General features: G+C 41.7%; 1 protein-coding gene across 5 annotated transcripts in view; it reads right to left on the bottom strand.

The window, feature by feature from the left end:
* The window catches only part of ATP13A5 (ATPase 13A5), a 108,988-nt gene that overhangs the window by 22,776 nt on the left and 66,795 nt on the right, over window positions 1-19,417 (bottom strand). For all 5 annotated transcript variants that reach the window (XM_046658260.1, XM_046658264.1, XM_046658261.1 and 2 more), the window contains 8 exons: window positions 18,384-18,501; window positions 14,633-14,757; window positions 13,091-13,251; window positions 10,894-11,019; window positions 9,697-9,776; window positions 7,003-7,045; window positions 5,051-5,160; window positions 1,450-1,546 (listed from right to left, as the gene is read on the bottom strand). In XM_046658260.1, coding sequence (XP_046514216.1) covers window positions 1,450-1,546; window positions 5,051-5,160; window positions 7,003-7,045; window positions 9,697-9,776; window positions 10,894-11,019; window positions 13,091-13,251; window positions 14,633-14,757; window positions 18,384-18,501 — 860 coding nt within the window. The remainder of the gene's footprint in view (window positions 1-1,449; window positions 1,547-5,050; window positions 5,161-7,002; window positions 7,046-9,696; window positions 9,777-10,893; window positions 11,020-13,090; window positions 13,252-14,632; window positions 14,758-18,383; window positions 18,502-19,417) is intronic.

Here is a 19,417-nt window from a genome sequence, read left to right as displayed (position 1 = left end):
GGAGTGGACTACAGTTCCAATTCTATCCAAGAAGACTTTGGAACTGAAATTCTGCTTTCATATTTTTGAGAGGCTGCAAATGGTTCCTCGGTGTCCCTCTCTTCCTCTAATTCTTTCTCTGTCTCCTGTCCCTGTCTTTCTCATATCCCTTCTCCCTCATAGTGGTAAACTTATATATAGCTAGGGTGAGATGGAACAGGGAGAAATGTTCAAAGGCAGCTTTAGGTCTCATTCAGTTCTCATTCTAGGAGCAGCTTTCACAGAACCCTGGGGGGCTTTAGAAATCAGCCCGTCTGATTTCCCAGAGGCAGATAAAGGTTTGGTCAAGGGCAAGGCCTAATTTGTTCTTAGTGACAGAGGCAGAACTTGAATTCAGGTTTCCTGCCTCCCAATCCGGTTCCCATTTCTGTCCACCTGGCTGCCCCTCAGCCCTCTGTGTGCGATTCTTGCAAGCAACGGCCCACTAGATGCTGGAGTCTTGTGGTCCTCCCCTTCACCTCTCAAATGTCCCAGGAAAGCGGTAAAATAATTTCTTCCCTGAGTGCTCCCTGAGCCTATTGGATCATTTTGTTTTGGCTCAAATAATGGCTGAACTAAGGAAGATTACTTTCTTTTTTTTTTAAAGATTTTATTTTTTCCTTTTTCTCCCCAAAGCCCCCCGGTACATAGTTGTGTATTCTTCGTTGTGGGTTCTTCTAGTTGTGGCATGTGGGACGCTGCCTCAGCGTGGTCTGATGAGCAGTGCCATGTCCGCGCCCAGGATTCGAACCAACGAAACACTGGGCCGCCTGCTGCGGAGTGTGCGAACTTAACCACTCGGCCACGGGGCCAGCCCCTAAGGAAGATTACTTTCAACCTATACATATTCCTTCCAGACAGCCAATTAATTCGTAAATGATTGTTTGTATCACTGAATTTCAAAAGCCTTTTTTTTTTTTTATTTTAAAGAATTGTTAATCCTTAACTAATGACATGTCTTAAGTGTGTAAGCTCTGGGCAGATTCAGAAGTAAAGCTCCAGTATGGGAGTTTTTCTAGCTTTTGTGTCCTTCAAAGTCAAATTCAACAACCTCTCTTTCTTTTTATCTCTTCTTAGTCTTTTGCCAAAACTATTCCACAGTTGGAGACCGATCCATTTCCTGCCGAGTTATATTTAGGCTGCTCTGAAGCTCTCTTCGTACTCCAAGTGAAGAAACAGAGGCTCAAAGAGGTCAAGTGTCTCAGGCTATCTAAAGAAAAACAACACTCTTAGAAAACTGATCGACATCTACTTATTTCTAGTTCCCTATTTCATGCACAGTTATACCAAGTTCCCAAGATTGCAGATATTTATTCTGAGAAATGTCATTTATTTATAAAACATTAAATCCTGTGTAGGAGCCTCTCTCCAAAGAATAAACCAGGGATGTAAATGCAATTAGAACTGAGAAAAAACTATTTTGGTTCATACCCAATAGAGCAGTGATGTGCCAATAAACTGGGTCATGCTGTACATGGTCAAGTATTTAAACACCCCAAAGGATGAAACCAGAGCAGCTCGGCCTTCTCTGTTTAAGAAAAAATAAAAATAACTGGTTACGTAGGATACGCATCTCCCAGTCTCTTTTATATTTCAAAAAGAGTTCAATTTTTAATAGCTACTGAATTACATTCATTTAGTCACTGATTAATCCTCTCAATTATTTAACTACTCATTCTCTCATTCATTCTCTCCTTCAATCATTACTTCACTCACTGATTCATATATCCACTTTTATTTAGAGTTTATGAGGTACCAGCATTATGCTAAGAGTCACAGAGGATATAAAAAGAATCAGGCACAGTTCTTAGTTTCAGCAAGCTTTCGGTACATTAAGAAGATTAACATACACATTATAAACACAATACAACATTATGTTAAGGTGCAAAATGTCAGGCGTTGACTTGACTGTGACCCATGACATCCTGACAACACTTGCTTCCTGAGAATTGAACCACGTGTGTTTTAAAGACCCTTAGAGACATAAAGCCAAAGGACAGGTGCTCTCACATTTTAGGAAGTGTGGATGGGACCCCAATATCTGAGATGAAATGGATTTTCTTGTCTTTAATACTGCAGGAAGAACCTAGGGTAATAATCTGAGCTAGCGTGGAGATCAAAAGAGATAAAGAAAACAGTAAAAAAATGCGTCTTCAAAAGTGCACATTCCCCCTTTTAAAAAATTCTGTTTGAGCTGTTATTCCCTTAACTGAGACTTGGTTGACTGGTGGATTGTGACAGGCCAAAGAAGACAGTGTGAGGTGGTAATACACAATGGAAGAGTGAGGAACCTGGCCAACAACGCCTCCTGCAGGCCTCGCTTGTTAAGGTAGAAGTGAATCCATGTGGGAGACAGCCTACATCCTCTTCCTTCCCAGCGCTTGGTGACACAGAGACCTGCACTGCTCAAAGACTTTGTCAACAGACCAGTGAAGTGAGAAGGAAAACCTAAAAAGCCAGACTAATAGCCACTTTGCCTCAGAGAAGACGAGAAGGTTGGGTGGGAGATAGGTCAGGATGCCTCGGGCAGAGGTTTTTCCCCAGGCTGAAGGCACTGCCATTTTTTTCCAACACAGAGGGTGGAGCAGAAAACAAGCTAAGAAAGCACAAGCATGTGAAGCCTGAAATCATTTTCTGACAAAAACTTTGTGATTTCATCCTTTTTCCTGCAGTTGTGTACATTTCCAGGAAAATTAAGACACTCAGATTCAAAGGAAAGCCCAAAAACATTCTAAGTTTTCATGGGCTTCCAAAATTACTGCTATTCCTAATGATTATGAATTTTAAACAGCTCACTCTCTTATTTATGTAGTCTACAAACATACACTGAATGCTCTGATGTTCCCAGCTTAGTGCTAGGCACAATGATACAGAAATAACAAGGCACAGGTCTTGCCTTAAAGAACTTGAACTATAACAAGTCAGTCAAGTTTCAAAGGATAAAAATGAAAACCTGTGGATCTGAACCTCATCACCCCTCGGGAGGATGTTTTCTCAAGAATAAGTATGCGTCGATGACAGCAAGCGTAAAATGAGCCTAACAGAGCTGAGCCATATCTAATTTTTATGAATCTATGAAATACTAAAAGAAAAGAGTTTCTACCCTGAAACTCTTTACTAAACCATCTGTCACTGCAGAAATTTTATATTATGACTTGTATTTTAAAACAGCATATTGCGTTCTTAAATGCAATGGGCCACTTGCATGAGAAAGAGCATCTGAAGTTCAAATGCCTTTTGGATGGAACACGTCAGCACTTTGTGCAACCATCCAAGAGTTTAAACTCCTATGCAAGGCCTCCATACCTGGCACTTAAGCTTAACCTCCATAACTCCCATCCCAGAAGCCTTCCAGCCCAATTTGGCTATCAGGGGCACCTGCACTCTCCAATTAAAACTTCATTTCTAAATATGGCTCTCCATCTCCCCTACCTTGTATTACCTCCCACCCCCTTTCTTTTTACATAAGTCCTATCTGTCCTTCAAGTTGTGACTCCCCATCCTTCGAGTTGCAACTCCCCATCCTTCAAGTCGCAACTCCCCATCCTTCAAGTTGAAACTTCCCATCCTTCAAGTTGCAACCTTCTCTCCTGACTTGAGTTATCACACTGAACTACTGGAGCAATTACTGTATCGTTTGGCCATTAATTTATTTAAAGCTAATTTATTGAGCACTTCTCACTCATCAGGCAAAAGATTCCCTGTTTTGTGATTATATCTATCTCTATCTCTATCCTTGACTGGAGTGTAAGTCCTCCAGGGCAGGCTCTGTCTCTTCTTAGTATAACACATTTCCAAGCACACTATTTAAAAAGAGCTCCATGAGTCATGCTGATGATGGAAAGCATGAAATAGAGCGCATGTCCTGAGCACTCTCATTTTGTACTCATCATGACGTGAACTTGGGTTAAGGCAACAGAGATAGTAAGGAAAGGGCTAGGAGAGACCCTCTGAAAGCCAAACCAGAAAAACATAATGCCTGGTTTGCTCGGGGTGAAGAAGAGGAAAAAGTTAAAAGTGCTCTCAAGTTTGAACCTCAGTGATGGACTCTAAGAACCAAATGGTCCTCAGAAGCAGGGAACATGGGAGCTGGGAAGAGGAGCTGCTTTGGAGGCAGGGTAGGTGATGGCGTTTGAGGGTGTGGAAGAATACAGGTGCAGGCTACAAGTGTTCGGGGAGATGTGTCAAGCTGTCTTGCTGATATGCAGCCAGATGTGGGCATGGAATTTCAAGCCTGGCACCTTTACATGAGTAATTCCCACCAGTAGCTGCCTGTTCAGATGCACCAAGGAACATGCCAGAGAACTTCATGGTTGTCTTTTTTGTATAAACTTCAAGATTTAGTGATGTCTTCCAGACCATTGGCCAGGAAGATGGCCTGAAGTTACCCGACAGTGTTACAGGAAACAACAGCGAAATAAGATTTATGAACAAAGTATAAAGTCAAATGTTTTATTCTTAGCTATAGTTAAAGCATAAGTAGAGGCAAGACCAGAAATGAGAGTGGAGTGGAGGTGAGGGAGCTGTATTGGGGAATAAACAGTTTTTAATTCCTTCCCTTTCCCTAACTATTGCCAACCAATTGTAGAAGTCTTCTATGTAGTCATTTTGGATATTCACTAATTTATATTTTGGAGTCACAACACTATTTGGGGAAGTGATCTCATGGAATGCTCCTTTTCTGCTTCCTCACTCATCCCCAACTCCTGAGAAAAAGGTTCCAGCAAGTATCCAACATACAAAATAAAGGAGGCGAGAAGTAAGAAATGCAATTAGTTTTTTAAAGATCAACTCTAGCCTTCAATGGTTCACGTGACCCAGCCATTTGTCCTTTAAAACTCAGAAAAAGTACCTTTTTTGTGGCTTTTACCAGCATTCTCGAGCAGCACTAATGCCCCCTTCGTTGGTGCTCCAGTAGTGCTCTACCTAAGCCTCTGTTGTGACATTTATCCCTTTAAAACATAGCTAATTCTGTCCAGAGCCAGACAATGAGCCCGTCAGTCATGGGGTGGAAGGGGAAGAAGTGGCTTACTTGATGAGACGAGGCACACACTCGATGTTGGCTGTTTTTGAGGTGAAAGGGGATGCCACAGATGCCTCCTGTTCTGACAGTGAAATGCCTGCATGAGCCATTTTCAAAGCCTGGAATGAAACATCCATGTTACAGCCATTACTCCTCAGGCCAGGGTCTAACTGTTCAAACACCATGAGGCTCTTCTTCACATTATAGAGTTTATAACACTGTACCCTTCCACCTCTGGGTCTCTGTTTATGCTATCCTTCCACCTGGAATATCCTCTCTCCCCTGGTTCACAAAGTCGCCAACAAAACAATGATCCAGAGGTAGAAGAGTGGTGTGCAGATGTGTGCACCTGCATGTGTGAGTATTGGTTGTGGAGGTGTAGACAATAGAAGAAATGGAAGCACTCATTCAAGAAGTCTATTAAAAAGACGACAGCGTTTGGATGGCCAACTGTGGGGGCCCTCACCATCATAGCTCTTACACTTAGTGGGCCACCTTCATGAACAATAAGAAAAGATACCTAATCCACACCTTTTCCTGGGCTGTCTAATCCAGCCAATGAGAAAACTGCTGGGATGAAGTATGGGGCCCATAACATCTTCACTGGAGACGGGGTCCAGGTCACACTCATCACAGAATCATTCCAGAATGTGTGTTGCCTCACTGAAATAAAAGCTAATTCATTCCTCTTCAAGACTGAAAACTTCCCAGAAAGTGCACAGAGCAGACAGTGGGCAATAAGCAGGCCAGCAAGCCCCTAATCCTGCAAGAATTATGTAAGCATAAAGTGAGATTTCGTATTTCTGTAGTTCTGTAGAACTACAATGTATCTGATTACTGTGGCCAGTATATACTAAATTCACGTTCAATAAAGATTAGAATATTTCCTTCTTATATAATTCAGGCCTTCTAGCTCATGCTAGGGTTAGACTTATGCATGATTCTTTCCCCCACTAGACAATGAACTCTTTGGGGGCAGAGACTACATCCTTATAAGAAATAGAATTCAGTATTCTTGAATTAGCACTCAATTTATTTGTTTTGTTCTAAATTCCTCATAATTAATGGGAATGAGTACACATTCTAGATTTTGAACAGCAGACTAATGACTATCTTCTTCTCATGAAGCACAAGGCAGAAAAATTCAAAATAGATCTCCAAGGATGAACACAGTTTTTCACAGAACTTTAAAGAAAATATTTAAGAAGGAAGTAAAACAATACTCAGATCTTAAATATCTAATAGGCTTTGGAAATACAAGGCAATCCTCTTCATTTCTTATTCTACAAATTAGCACCAAAATGTTTTCTTACATGCATAAATCTTCAAGGTAGGCTATAGTTTCAAACATCTTTTCAAAACTCAGATTATAAAACATGCACTGCCTTCTATTGTGTATAAGAAGTAATCTGCTTAGAATCATTTAACTTAGGTTTGCTATAGTGCGTAATAACCACATAGTTCGGTCTATGATTTCACTGAGCGTGAGAATTTTTGGAGTACTAACCTGGAGCAGAAGTTTGTCAGGAATAAATACAGTTTACATATAATTCAAAATCTTTAACCATCAATTTCAAACTTTTACTTCACTAAGCCTTTACTAGCTGTGTGACTTCGGACAAAAAAAGAGTTCACTTCCCTGAGACTCATTTCCTTATTGATAACACGATAGAATTATATCAGCTAGTCTTGTAAAGTCCCTTCTGAGTCCAAAATATGGGAGTCTAAGTAGCCTCTCCTGGTCTTTAGTCTTCTAGGAGTTGCCAGAAAATAGCTGAAGTGACTCATCTCACTTTATTCCTCTCCACTTCCAACCCACATGCCGATAGCAGTGGATATAAACAGCAAAATAATCAAGTGATTGCTGGCAAAAGGGTGAAGAGACAGACCCCAGGGACCGTGCGGTCCTCATGAGAGATATTAGTGAACTGCCTGCATTAGGAGAAGTAATTTCTACTCACCCCACAGTCATTAGCTCCATCTCCACACATGCCCACGTAATAACTGCAGGGGAAAGGATAAGAAAAATTAATAGCTTAACGTCTCACTTGAATAACTTCCATCATAACTAACTCACACGCGATGTGTGCGTGTGTGTGGGGGTGTCCTGAACACATGTGGAATCAGGCTGAAGGAAAATGACTTGGAGAGAAATATTCCCAGAGGAATAAGGCCACCATATCATTTAAATTGTTTCAGTCAATCACATGGATACTGCCAAGGACATCCACAAGGATGCTCGTGCACTTCAAAAGAAGTTTTGTTTGATGATATCCACCAAGGCCAAGTTTAAGAGTATGCAATCATAATCACAGCCCTTCTGCACCACCTCACGCACAGATCATAACCTCATCCATCTGTGTTTTGGTTGCTGACTGAGGTTGAAAGTTTAGAGTTTAGACACTAGGATGAGAAACATTTTGGAGATGGTTTGAGAGGCATAACGAGAGACATAGGCATACTTTTTTTTTTGATGAGGAAGATTAGCCCTGAATTAACATCTGTTACCAATCTTCCTCTTTTTGCTTAAGGAAGATTGTTGCTGAGCTAACGTACGTGGCAATCTTCCTCTATTCTGTATGTGGGACGCCACCACAGCCCGGTTTGATGAACGGTGTGTAGGTCCGCACCCAGGATCTGAACCTGTAAACCCTGGGCCACCAAAGTAGAATGCAGGAACTTAACCACTACACCACTGGGCCAGCCCAATATATACACATTGTTGATGAACCTTAGAGTGAAAATGAGATAACATGCTCCCTTCTATACTAGTTTGATGTGCAAACACAATCAGATAAATAGAAGAATAAATATTAAAGCTGTTGCCAGAGAAAAGGAACTTCTGACGTAAGACACACTCTGTGTTCTATTTTAAGTAAGTAATACATTATAAGTAATAATTAATGGCAATACTATTAAAAGCTCAGTGGCAATTTTCCAAAAAACATGAGATAACAGATCAAAAATCCAAGGAAAAGAGAAGTTCTCAGAGAATTTCCTTATTATTAGTTGAAACATAGGAAATGACCATTTTAAAGATGATCAAATGCAAACAAATTCGTATGGCTCAACCTAATATTTGGCTAGTATATATGAAAATCACCCTACAAACATTCTCATGTACTCATGTTCATGCCATGACTATGCACATTTGCTGAAAATGGCTTCCTTTCTTCAGGCTTAAAACACATATTTAGTCTTTTTATCACATGAGGAATCTTACATCTTCTGGTGTTCCCGGAATTCAGGAGAGAATTCAGACAACCTGTGCACATTCCCAATGATAAACGCATGAAGAAGAAGATTGGGAAACTGAGAAGACAGCTCATTCTGAGACAGCATATATATTCCTGAATCGATTTTTCTTTAGGGGAATATAGCTTTTCAAAAGTAAGCCTTTAAGTTGGCAAAATTTCTCAGGCGTTTGAGAAGGGTAAAATTACTTTCTTCAGCCAATATCATATAATGACCATGTGAGTAAAATAGTCATTTTAGACACTGGTTACTAAGCCAGCCTCAAGGCATTATGGGAGTTAATAGGCAGTTTTTGAAACTCCCCTAAGAATGCTTGGGCAACAAAAAATAATAGTCTAAGGCAGTCTCCTGATTTTACCTACTACTTATCAGCAATTACCTAAAGTTTCACTACTCTCTATCGCTTTTCGCTTCCCAGAAATCTGCAGCCCAGAAATTGTAATATTTCCAGCAAATATAGGTAGATCTGGTCTCAAGAAGAACTGTTTCACTTTGATGTAACTTGGTCATCTGTATTTTTGAAGGAGATATGAAAGAACTTTTTTCTTTTTTTTTTTTTACTTTGCCCTCTATTCCAAATCCATAACAGGGTCAGATACAGTGAAAATGCCATTCTGCCTCTTTCCTAGAGGACCCAAAATTATTCATATATCTTCTAATGGACCACCCTCAAATAATTCCAAGTGATAACCCACACACTTCTCTATTTTTCCTATTCTAAGCTATATAAACTCCTATTGTTTCTATTCTCTACATCCCAGCAGAGGCTCTTCCTCTAAGATATGCCCTATGGGACACAGAAAGGATGCTTTCTGGGGTGGGCAACTTCTAAAATGGCTGTCAACGATCCCCACCTCCTGGTATTCAAGACATTGTATAGTGCCTTCCTTGGATGTGGGCTGGCCCTAATGACTTGCTGCCTTAAAGAGAATACAGCAAAAGTGATGGCATGCCATTTCTGAGCTGAGGATATAAAAAATGGTGTCTCTCTGGCTCTCCTTGCTTGCTCACTTTTAAGGAAGCCAACTGCCACATTGTGAGTTTCCTTATGAAATGACCAATGTGACAAGGAACTGAGGGTGGCTTCTGTACAACAGCCAGTGAAAAACTGAGACTCTTAATCCAACCGCCCACAAGGAACTGAATCCTGACAACAACACGTGAGTGAGGCTGGGGGCAGATTCTCCCCCTTCGAGTGCTGAGGTGACTGCAGTCCTGGCCCACACCTGATCACAGCCTTGTGAGAAACCCGGAGCAGAAGACTCAGCTAAGCCCACCTGGATTCCCGATCCACAGAAATGTACAATAATAAATGGTGTTATTCTAAGTCATTAAGTTTTGAGGTAATTTGTCACACGGCAATGGATAATGAATACACTCTTTCAGGCAATAACACCTACTTTAATTTCTGAAATTCTTCAACAAGGCTTGATTTCTGCCCAGGAGACATTCTTGCAAAAATGGTTCCATTTACTAGGATCTAAAGAGAAAAACAACGATTGCAATAAGGTTAGGAAGAAGAACACTTTTTAAATAAAAGATCAGCCCTGAAAAATCACTCCTGGCCCTCGTTTTAACACAGGATCGGGTGGTGTGTCATTAGACCAAATGCCAGGAAAGGAAATAAGGGACTTAACAGTTTAATATTTAACTCTCACTTTCAGTCGTCCATCACAACCCCATTGTTTCTTTCCAGGCCATTTTTCAAAGATGGGGTAACTTTTAATTAATAATAATAACTAAAAAAGCAGCAGAGCATATGGGATAAAAATGCTTAAGGAAATACAGTTCTTTTTATTAAACATTGTCACCATAATTGCATCATAGGCAGAGGAAAGAGCAACAGGTCAGGAGTGGAGAATCCAGGTTCTATTCTCAGCTCTGCCCCAAACTATGCAAACCTTAGACAAGTGACATCCTTTCTGAGTCTCAGCTTTCCCAATCTCTTCAATGAGGAATTGCAGTAACAGCTTTCTAGGAGCCTCTGGGGTCTACATTCCATGGTCCTTGACTGGTAAAGCGACAGAATTCTCAAGACACTGCTAACAGATGGCTGCTGCCCTCCGCTTGTGCTCCCCTTATCTCCTTCACACTGACAGTGCAACCCTGCACAGCACTATTTTAAAACAGACACACAGAGGATAAGATAACAAAGGATTTTGAAAATAAACGGTGGGGCCTTTGTTTCCTCCTGTTGTACTTTAAGAATCCAGACAGGAAGGGGAATAGAGCTCAGCCTAACATGAGGTGGCAGCTTTCAGAGAGAAGATGACCCAAATAACAGACAGGACATTTGGAACTATCTGGAGGTTCCCTTGCTGAGGAGTGAGAGAAAGGGAGGCTGGGATTGGACTGCCCATGGGGGCAAGGGGTGCTGTACCAGAACGCCAACTCTGAAAAGGAAGCCATGCGCATATGCAGGACCAGGTCGGCGTAGGTGGGGCTGGGAAACCTCCGAAGGAGCAGTGCCCCTTTGTGGGTGTTTAGTCCCTAAATCTGAGACAACCACGTGATCATCCCCTTCACTACTTTCTTCTCCTTTTCTGCCTCACTAATTTGAAGAGCAAAACAAAACATTTCATTTCTCCAGTACTTACTTTTGGAAGCAAGCTGTTGAAATGCTGAAATATCACTTGGTATGATTTCCCACTCATTGCAAAATGGTAACAGCTCCCTCTTTCTCCATCAGGCACTGAGCTGTTTCCAATGTCAATGCAGATTTCCTAAAATCAAAAGGGCGTTATTTCTATATCAGCTCTGAAGGAACGTCTCTGCTTTCCTACGTTTTATTGAAGGAAGTATATTCATGTTTCATAACAATGTGAGGGCCAGCAAACACATAATGTGTCATTCGCCCATGGAACTTAGACTCACATGAAGAAGACACTCAAAACGTCCTCCCAAGATCATATAAATGTGTGATACCTTGACAAAATGATGCTCTGGATCCTGTCCTGGGAGATAATATGCGTGATGTCAGTCTACTGAGGAAATCATTCCAAGGTACCAATTAGCGATTCCAAGGAAGAATAAGGAACACTTTTCCCTCCTCTTCCTTCTCCTCCTCATGCAACCTTTTATTTCCTAAGGTCTCTTACCATTCATTTGTTCAAAAACGATGCCCCAATTTCTTCACTGTAAAATAGGCAGACTCTTTCCTCAGAGCCTAACGCCTTTTAGCACCTGGTCCTTCCCCAACCCAACAGGTAGGCAACCTGTTCCCTCCTGGTGCCCAGATCCTCTTCCAACCTCTATGTTGCATTGCACCAGTACTACTCCTTTTCTGAAACCCTTTCCCTCCTGTCTTTCACCTGTCAATATACCCCACACCACTGTGTTCTAGACCCACCTGGCTCAGCTAGAGAAAGCATCTGATGATGCACATGTACCCATCAAGTCAATAGCTGATAATGATTTTCATGCAACATTTCTCGGAGGGTGTTACATTTGCGTAGGACTCTGAATTCAAATAGTAGAGTAGGTGAGAAAATTTTATTCATTAGAGCAGTTCATCTTAGGGAAAGCAGTGTATTTGGAAGAAGAAAATATTTTGATGTGCTAAACTGGGAGGCAACGTGATACACCCCTCCCCTTCCATTCCCTATTGCAAACAGCCAACAAAAGACACGCTCTAAAGCATTCTGCATGAGGCAAGGACAAGATTTCTTTTGCTTTTACTAGAAAAGGGAGAAGGAGAGTGTGGTAGGAGTGAGGCAGAGGGGAGGAAAACCTGAGATTGTGATATAACTTCTCCCAGCAACGACCAAAACTTCAGTAAAGGTATTAAACCCATGAATGGGTAGTGTGAGTAGACTGTTAAAAATTAGTAAGGACCTGAGTTTTGTCACATAGTGTAATTGAGACAACATGCGTTGATGCAGAAGCAAGCGGGTTTGCAATGAAATAAGCACCAGAAATCTGCTGAAAGCATAGAGAGAGCGGTTGTCTTTTACAGCTAATGTAATGGTGTTTGAGCCAAGTTAATGCACCTCTTCACAGGGTGGGGGCAGGGCCACTCTGCATGGTTATGCAGTTTGTGTACTGAATAAAGGCCTACTCTACACTCAACAATCTGAAGGGCTGGTCAGCCTGGAGGAAAGGAGCATTTTTGTAATTTATCCCCTGGAGGACCATCTCTGAACTCACACAAAGGTGGAGGTGCCACCTTTAGTGATGGAAGGTCAGGCTGCAGCCCATTCTCTTCATATGAATGAGCTGTTTTGCGGCTAGCACACAGGAAGCTTGCCTTCTAGAGAAACCTGACACCTGTTAACTTCACGTCACAGGTACAGCACGATCTAAATGCCCATGGATTTATTTGGGTGGAATCAAACAGACCTGAATTTGATTTCTGCTCTGTAACCTGCCAGTTGTGTGCCTTGGGCAAGCCTACCTCTCTAGGTCTCAGTTTTCTCATTTATAAAATGACCAGCTTGCTCAACTGTATTGGGTAACTGTGAGGATCAGATGGATGTAAATCAGTGGTTCTCAACCACGGCTGCACACTGGAATCGCCGGGAGGAGGGACCGATGCCGGCTCCCAGCCCAGAGATGCTGATTCAATCGGTAAAGCCTTGGCACTGGAAACTTAAAAACTCTTCCAGGTGATTTCTATGTGCAGCCATGGCTGAGACACACTGGTGGAAATGCTGCATGCTTTGCAAACTGTAAAACTCCGGGCAGATGTGAGGGATTATTACAGTCATGACTTCTATGGCCTAGAGCAGGTTGCCCAGGGTCAGGGCTGTATTCCATCACTGCAGGCCACAGAGGGGCCTTCAAACATTTGCTCACATTCCTCCCAGGTCCATTCTCTTGGTTCTCTACCAGCTGCCAGGTCACAGAGGCAGGAGCACACTCTTCTGGTTCATTGGCTTCCACAAGGATCACTTGGTTCCCTCGAGGAATCATTTCAGAACTCTTTGCAACAGTAATGGCTGTTTGAAGGTTGTCACCTAGATGACAAAGAAAATCGCCTTGTTTTATGTGTAAACCTCTCAGCAACCAGCACTGAGCTCTTGCTCCTCTGAGGGTCCATACCACTTGGTTGGTGCTCCTTGTTGGGGCATTTATCACTTTCTGCCTTATCTTGTAACCATTTATTTTTCCTCCTGTTCAAGCCTGTCTACCTCAGTGGTCAAATTCTATGTCTGCATCTCCCTCCCATGATAGTTAGCATTGTGTCCTGAACATTGCGTATTTCCAAAACATGCAGTAGTGAATAAATACATGGTTGAGATCTTTATGACTGATCCTCAGGAGACTGACAGCTCTTAGTGGTGAAGGTAATATGGGTCCAGTCTGACAGCATCAAACCATCTGACAAATAGAAATGGCAAGCAATAGGATATATTGGAGTATATGAGGAAGCCATTTGGTGTAAACCTAATTCGGCCTGACCTTGTTTTTCCAAAAGGGTCTGACTGTGGCCATTGAGCATGCATTGCATATCTGCTTTAAAACATTTCCTATGGCAAGAACAAAGGCCCTTGAGGTAAAGGTGCAACTTTCCCCCACATTGGCATTTCCTTAAGGATAAGAATCTTTCCTTAGGCTAGGAACTGATTGCTGCACTTGCCTGTGACCACCCAGCTCGGAACAACAGACGTGCCACCCTGCTGTGTTCACCGAGACAGCAACCTACCTGCTGTGTCCATCAATCACTGTGCTGACAGAGCAGTCTCGCGACTATGGTAAAAGGGACATTTCAATCATGTGAAACATCCTGTTTTGGGGTATATAACCACTCTGTGCACCCCACTTCTTTGGTGCCCTTTCTTCCTTCAGGAAGAAAGGCCCCAGGCCATGGTCCTCAGATTTTAGCTCAGAATAAACTCTCCCAAATTTTCATTCATAGATTGGTTATGGATTATTTTCATCGACACATCCTTGGCATGTGGATTCCACTTAAGCAGAGAAAAGAATACTTAGGGCTGTGTCATGCTTTGATTTTATTACCATATGCCCTGCCTGCCCCACTGCTCTGAAGGACAGCCCAGCAGAGTCTCACATCATTTACACAGAGGTCTTATGGGGGTTCTTGATGAGGACACATCCATTCTTGTGTTTAAACATTACTGTGAGTCTATTAGGACTGTGCAGATCCTGGGTAGGAAAAGTGGGCATTAGACAAAGGGAGTGATGGGTCCTGCCTCCACAGCTCATGGTGGTATTGAGGGAGCTACACATGGCCCCTGGTAACTGGACCACAGGGAAACAAACTTGACAGCAGAGCAGTTTTCTTTCTGCCCCAATCACAGGAGCTCACTCAGCTCACATGGTCTTTTTCTCATGCCCGGGATGCATTCAACTTGTCAGGCCTCCAGCGACACACACCTGTAATCATCACGGTCCTGATGCGGGCCTCGCTCAGTTCCTTCAGGACTGGTTTGGTTTCCTTTTTCAAGCGATTCTCCATGACGAGAAGTCCCAGAAATGTTAACTCTGACTCCACTTTCTCCCTTTGGATTCAGGAGAAAATCAATGGTATTAAAGCTTATCTATGTAATCTCAACAGTTGGGTTTATTTCTTCTTTTTACAATTTCTGTTTTATCAATGTAAGACATGCACATGTTTAAAAACTCAAAAGGAACCCAAAGGTTTATGATGAAAACCAATAGTCCCTGTCTCCATACCTCCTCACCCATTCTCCTTCCCAGAGGCAACCACTTTGATGTCTTTTAGCTGCTTCTTCCAGTTTTCAACTCCATTTGTTTTAAGACAATGTGCTTGTCTTGCAACTCTTCTGTTGGTTTTTAAAAGTTTTGTTAATTATATATATTTTTTAATTTCTTTTTTTGAGCTTGTCATCACTTCAGTTTCTTAGACATGTATTAAGTACGTACTGTGAACAGGCCACTATAGTAACAGTTGACTCATTACTGTTGGACTCATCCACTTCAGCCTCCATCTGTAACCTCCAGTAAATATATGGCATCAGCCAAGGGTTTGAACAGTTCTCAGAATTTGAAATTGGAGTCTCGCAGTCTAACTGGGTTACATTTATTATGCTGGACCTCTCCTCGGAAGTGAAACACGTCTCAGGTAGCTTTTTTAAAAGTAAATTTGGGAGCCAAGAGCTCTTTCTTGATCTCCCATTGTTCCTTTTTCTATCCAGAGTGGAGATAAGGTTGCAGGGGGAGGACGGGGGAGGAGCGGGAGACTAGGGATCTAGCCTTTCTGCACGCTGTCAGTTACTCCCCCGTGTTCAGTCCTGAGTCTCACTTCCACCTTCCACAGTACATGACACATCTGAGTCTCAGCCTCTCCGGGGTTCTACAGGGTGAACCAACTTTCCTCTCGCCATCTCTCTCTCTCTCTCTCTCTCTCTCTCTCTCTCTGGCATGGCGTAGGCTACAGCTTCTTCTATCCTGCTTGATTCAGCTAACCACTGCTCCCATCTACATTACATCTTACAAAAATGTGTAGAAATGTCTCATCTACACGTATTGCTTCTTTAGCTTTCTTTGATATTATTTCTTTTCCATTGTGTTAGTAGGACTTGGGAAAGAAATAAACAGAAGATCAGTAAACCTTCTTTAAGAGAAAGATCAGAGCCGAATTTCTTTTCTTTCTTTCTTTCCTTTTTTTGGTAAGGAAGATTTGCCTTGACCTAACATCCATTTCCAATCTTCCTCTTTTTTTGCTTGAGGAAGATTAGCCCTGAGCTAACATCTGTGCCAGTCTTCCTCTACTTTGTATGTGGGATGCCTCCCCCGTATGGCTGATGAGTGGAGTAGGTCCACCCCAGGAGGTGAACCTGGAGAACGTGGGCTGCCAAAGCGGAGTGCGTGGAACTTGAACCACTTGGCCATAGGCTGGCCCCAGAGCTGGATTTCATGATGAGCAATATAATTCAAACTTGGATGGGAACACAGTGAAGAAAATTCTCTCTGGAGTAGAATCTAAGTTGTTACATTCTTCATTCAAAAGTCCATTCACTAAATAATGACTTTATTTTCAATCTTATATTAGGCACTTTGGTGAGTATTCAGATAATCAGAGATGAATCCTGCCTTAGTGTTCTCAGAGAAGATTATAAAAGAAAATCTACCTGAATACAGAACTTGTTAATTTCCCATCATTTAACTTCATGGCTTTCTATTATAAGTTGGATTAACATTTTCTCATTAACTAGAACTAAAAAAAAGATTAAAAAAATATTCTCACCAATTAATCTGGTCTTTACAACTCTTCCTCTCGTTTGCTTCAGGCGCTATGGCCTTGTCTGACTCTACGACGTTCCTAGTAAAATCCTGTGGCAGGGCCTTTGTACCCATTGCTCCTATTGGCTGCAATGCTCTTTGTCTGGATCACTGTGTGCCTTGCTCCCTTCCTTTACTCAAACCTCTGTCCATATGTCACCGCCTCAGAGGACTTCCTCCATGTAAAATCGCGTCCTCTGTCAATTTTTTATCCACTTAATCTGCTTTATTTTTTTCCTTCATGGCATTTATCACTACTTGACAATACTTTATAGGTTTATTTTATTGTCTATTTCCCCTAATTGGGATATAAGCTTCATGAGGGCAAGGATTTTATTTTATTCACTTCTGAATCCTTAGTGCCTTGAAGAGCATCTAACACATAGTCAAGATCAATAGAAATTTGCTAAACCAATGAAAGGGGGAATCTGGACAAAGTATTTCTTCTTGTAGTTTAGTTTTTTTTCTAAGTCATTTCAAGAAACTTTTCTGCTTCCCCTTGACGATGCCAGTTTTTCACAAGTTTTGATTTTTCCAGTTGGAAAACTTTGCTAAATATAATTTGATTCTGAAAAACAAAATGTCCAAACTCTATTCCTTTACTCTGTTTGAAAATAGTAACTAAATTCCAAGAAGCATAACAGGCTCCTCATATTCTGTGGGAAATACCTGAGATGGTTGTAAATCTAACACATTTTATCCTCATTTTCTTATTTTGTTATATTTATAATAATATCTGTCTCACTAGTGGCTTTTAAAAGAGAACATCACAGCCGCATTTGTGTGTGGCAGCTTGGGGTGGCCACTTTCTATGTCTAGCTACATAAATCTTTTCTACACACATGACCTTAACTTTCATTATTAAAATTTGTGTCATGAAAAATTACCAAATCCTGTGTGTTACAGGTCTTTATGCTTGCTCAAGAATAGTTAACACCTTGAATGTTAAATCTGAGAATGCCATTCATGTGCTTCAAAGTGAGTTTTGTGATTCTATTTAGAAGATTAAAATCTCATGGCTGAAAGGCTCCTTAGAGATCATCCAATCCTACATTTTGTAGATGGGGAAATAGACACAGTGCATGGAAGGGACAATGATTACTGAGTATATCAGAGTGGATGAACTTAGGCTATAAATAGTAACGTTGAACCAAGGATATCCACATCTTATACAGAGCATTTAATTATATTATAAATGAGGATCTATGAGCAACACAAAATCAAAGATAAGTGACACATAGATGATTTGTTATTCAATTTTCCACAGTACTTCTCTACTCTGTCATAGACAACTCAAAAACAACCTTTAAAAGCTGAGAAACATTGAAAGAAAAAATAATCTACAGGTTATCCTCTAATGATGATGATTTATCCCCTTAACATAATTAAGAATACTGAATTCTACTTCGTATAAGGAATTCAATTTGCACTCACTACCTCTCCAGATCTGCGGGAGGTGTACTACTGAGCCCTGAAAGAAGCCAAGTCTGAGGGATTCTGGAAGTCTTTCACAGTGCCAACTGTCTCCTTCTCTCAACCCCTTTGTATATGGGAGCCCCAAGTCAGTCAGTTGCATAATGTACTGAAGTTGAAGAAAAGTTGGTCATTTTTGGTGAGATGATGGAGTGCAGAGCAGAGATAACTCACTGACATCTAAGATTCAGGAGACCTCAACTGTCATCCTTGATCTGCCACCAGTGAGCATTGTGACCTGAGCAAGTCCTCCCAAGTTGCCCATCTTGGAATCGGAAGGCTGGATGAGAGTGATTCTCCGTCTCCTAGAGCCTTCCTGGTGACTTGAGCTGTCCATCTGTCTGTCTCCAGGGCTCATTCACTTCACGCACACAGAGTCTGCCCTAGTGCCAATTTGCAAGTTCCTTACCTGGTTAAACTCTCTACTTCTGAAAACCTCTCCATCTTCAAGGCTTTATGGGCAAGGGCAATGACGCGGAAGCCTTGCATTGTGTATTTCTTCAGTTCCTGTGGGAAATTCTGGGGCACTTTCAGGAGAGAGGAAAGAGGTAAATGTATGGTGACATCGAAGGCCACCCAACTCCTGAACAAGACTCTGTGATGCAGTCACTGTACCTTGTTTTTCTTTTTTAAAGATTTTATTTTTTCCTTTTTCTCCCCAAAGCCCCCCAGTACATAGTTGTATATTCTTCGTTGTGGGTCCTTCTAGTTGTGGCATGTGGGACACTGCCTCAGCGTGGTTTGACGAGCAGTGCCATGTCCATGCCCAGGATTCGAACCAACGAAACAGTGGGCCGCCTGCAGCAGAGTGCGCGAACTTAACCACTCGGCCACGGGGCCAGCCCCACTGTACCTTGTTTTAACTTTCACTCCATAAAAATGCTTTCACAGAAAAACTACAGTTTCAGGATAAGGCCACAAATAACTTCATCAGTGAGTTCTTATTACTCTGATGGAAATAAATGCCAAAGACATAGTGGTCATCAACTGGGTGTCAGATACACTGGCCAGGTTCAGTAAGGACAGACCTCAGGATTATGTTTACCCAGATGAAATGAGGGAAACAGTTGACCCTCTAGATCAGGGGTCAGCAGACTCCAGACAAAATCTGACCCATTGCTTTTTTTTCGTAAATAATGCCTTATTGGAACACAGCCAGGCTATTTGTTTGTTCATTATCTATGGCTGCTTTCAGGCTACAATGGCGGGGTCAAGCAGTTGAGACAGAGACCATAGGGCCTGCAAAACCTAAAATATTTACTATCTGGCTCTTTGCAAAAAAGTTTACCACACCCTACTTAAGATAATAGGTGACACAATGCCAACATTTGTGTATTTTGGCATGGCAATCATGACTAATGTTAACATACTTATAAAATTCTTATGATTTATAGTATGCCTATAAGTGTATTAGAAAGAGGCACAGTATAATGGGAGGGGTGG

The sequence above is a fragment of the Equus quagga genome, chromosome 4 (genome assembly GCF_021613505.1).
Source record: "Equus quagga isolate Etosha38 chromosome 4, UCLA_HA_Equagga_1.0, whole genome shotgun sequence".
In the NCBI taxonomy this organism is placed as follows: domain Eukaryota; kingdom Metazoa; phylum Chordata; class Mammalia; order Perissodactyla; family Equidae; genus Equus; species Equus quagga.
This window is presented reverse-complemented; position numbering and strand designations above follow the sequence as displayed.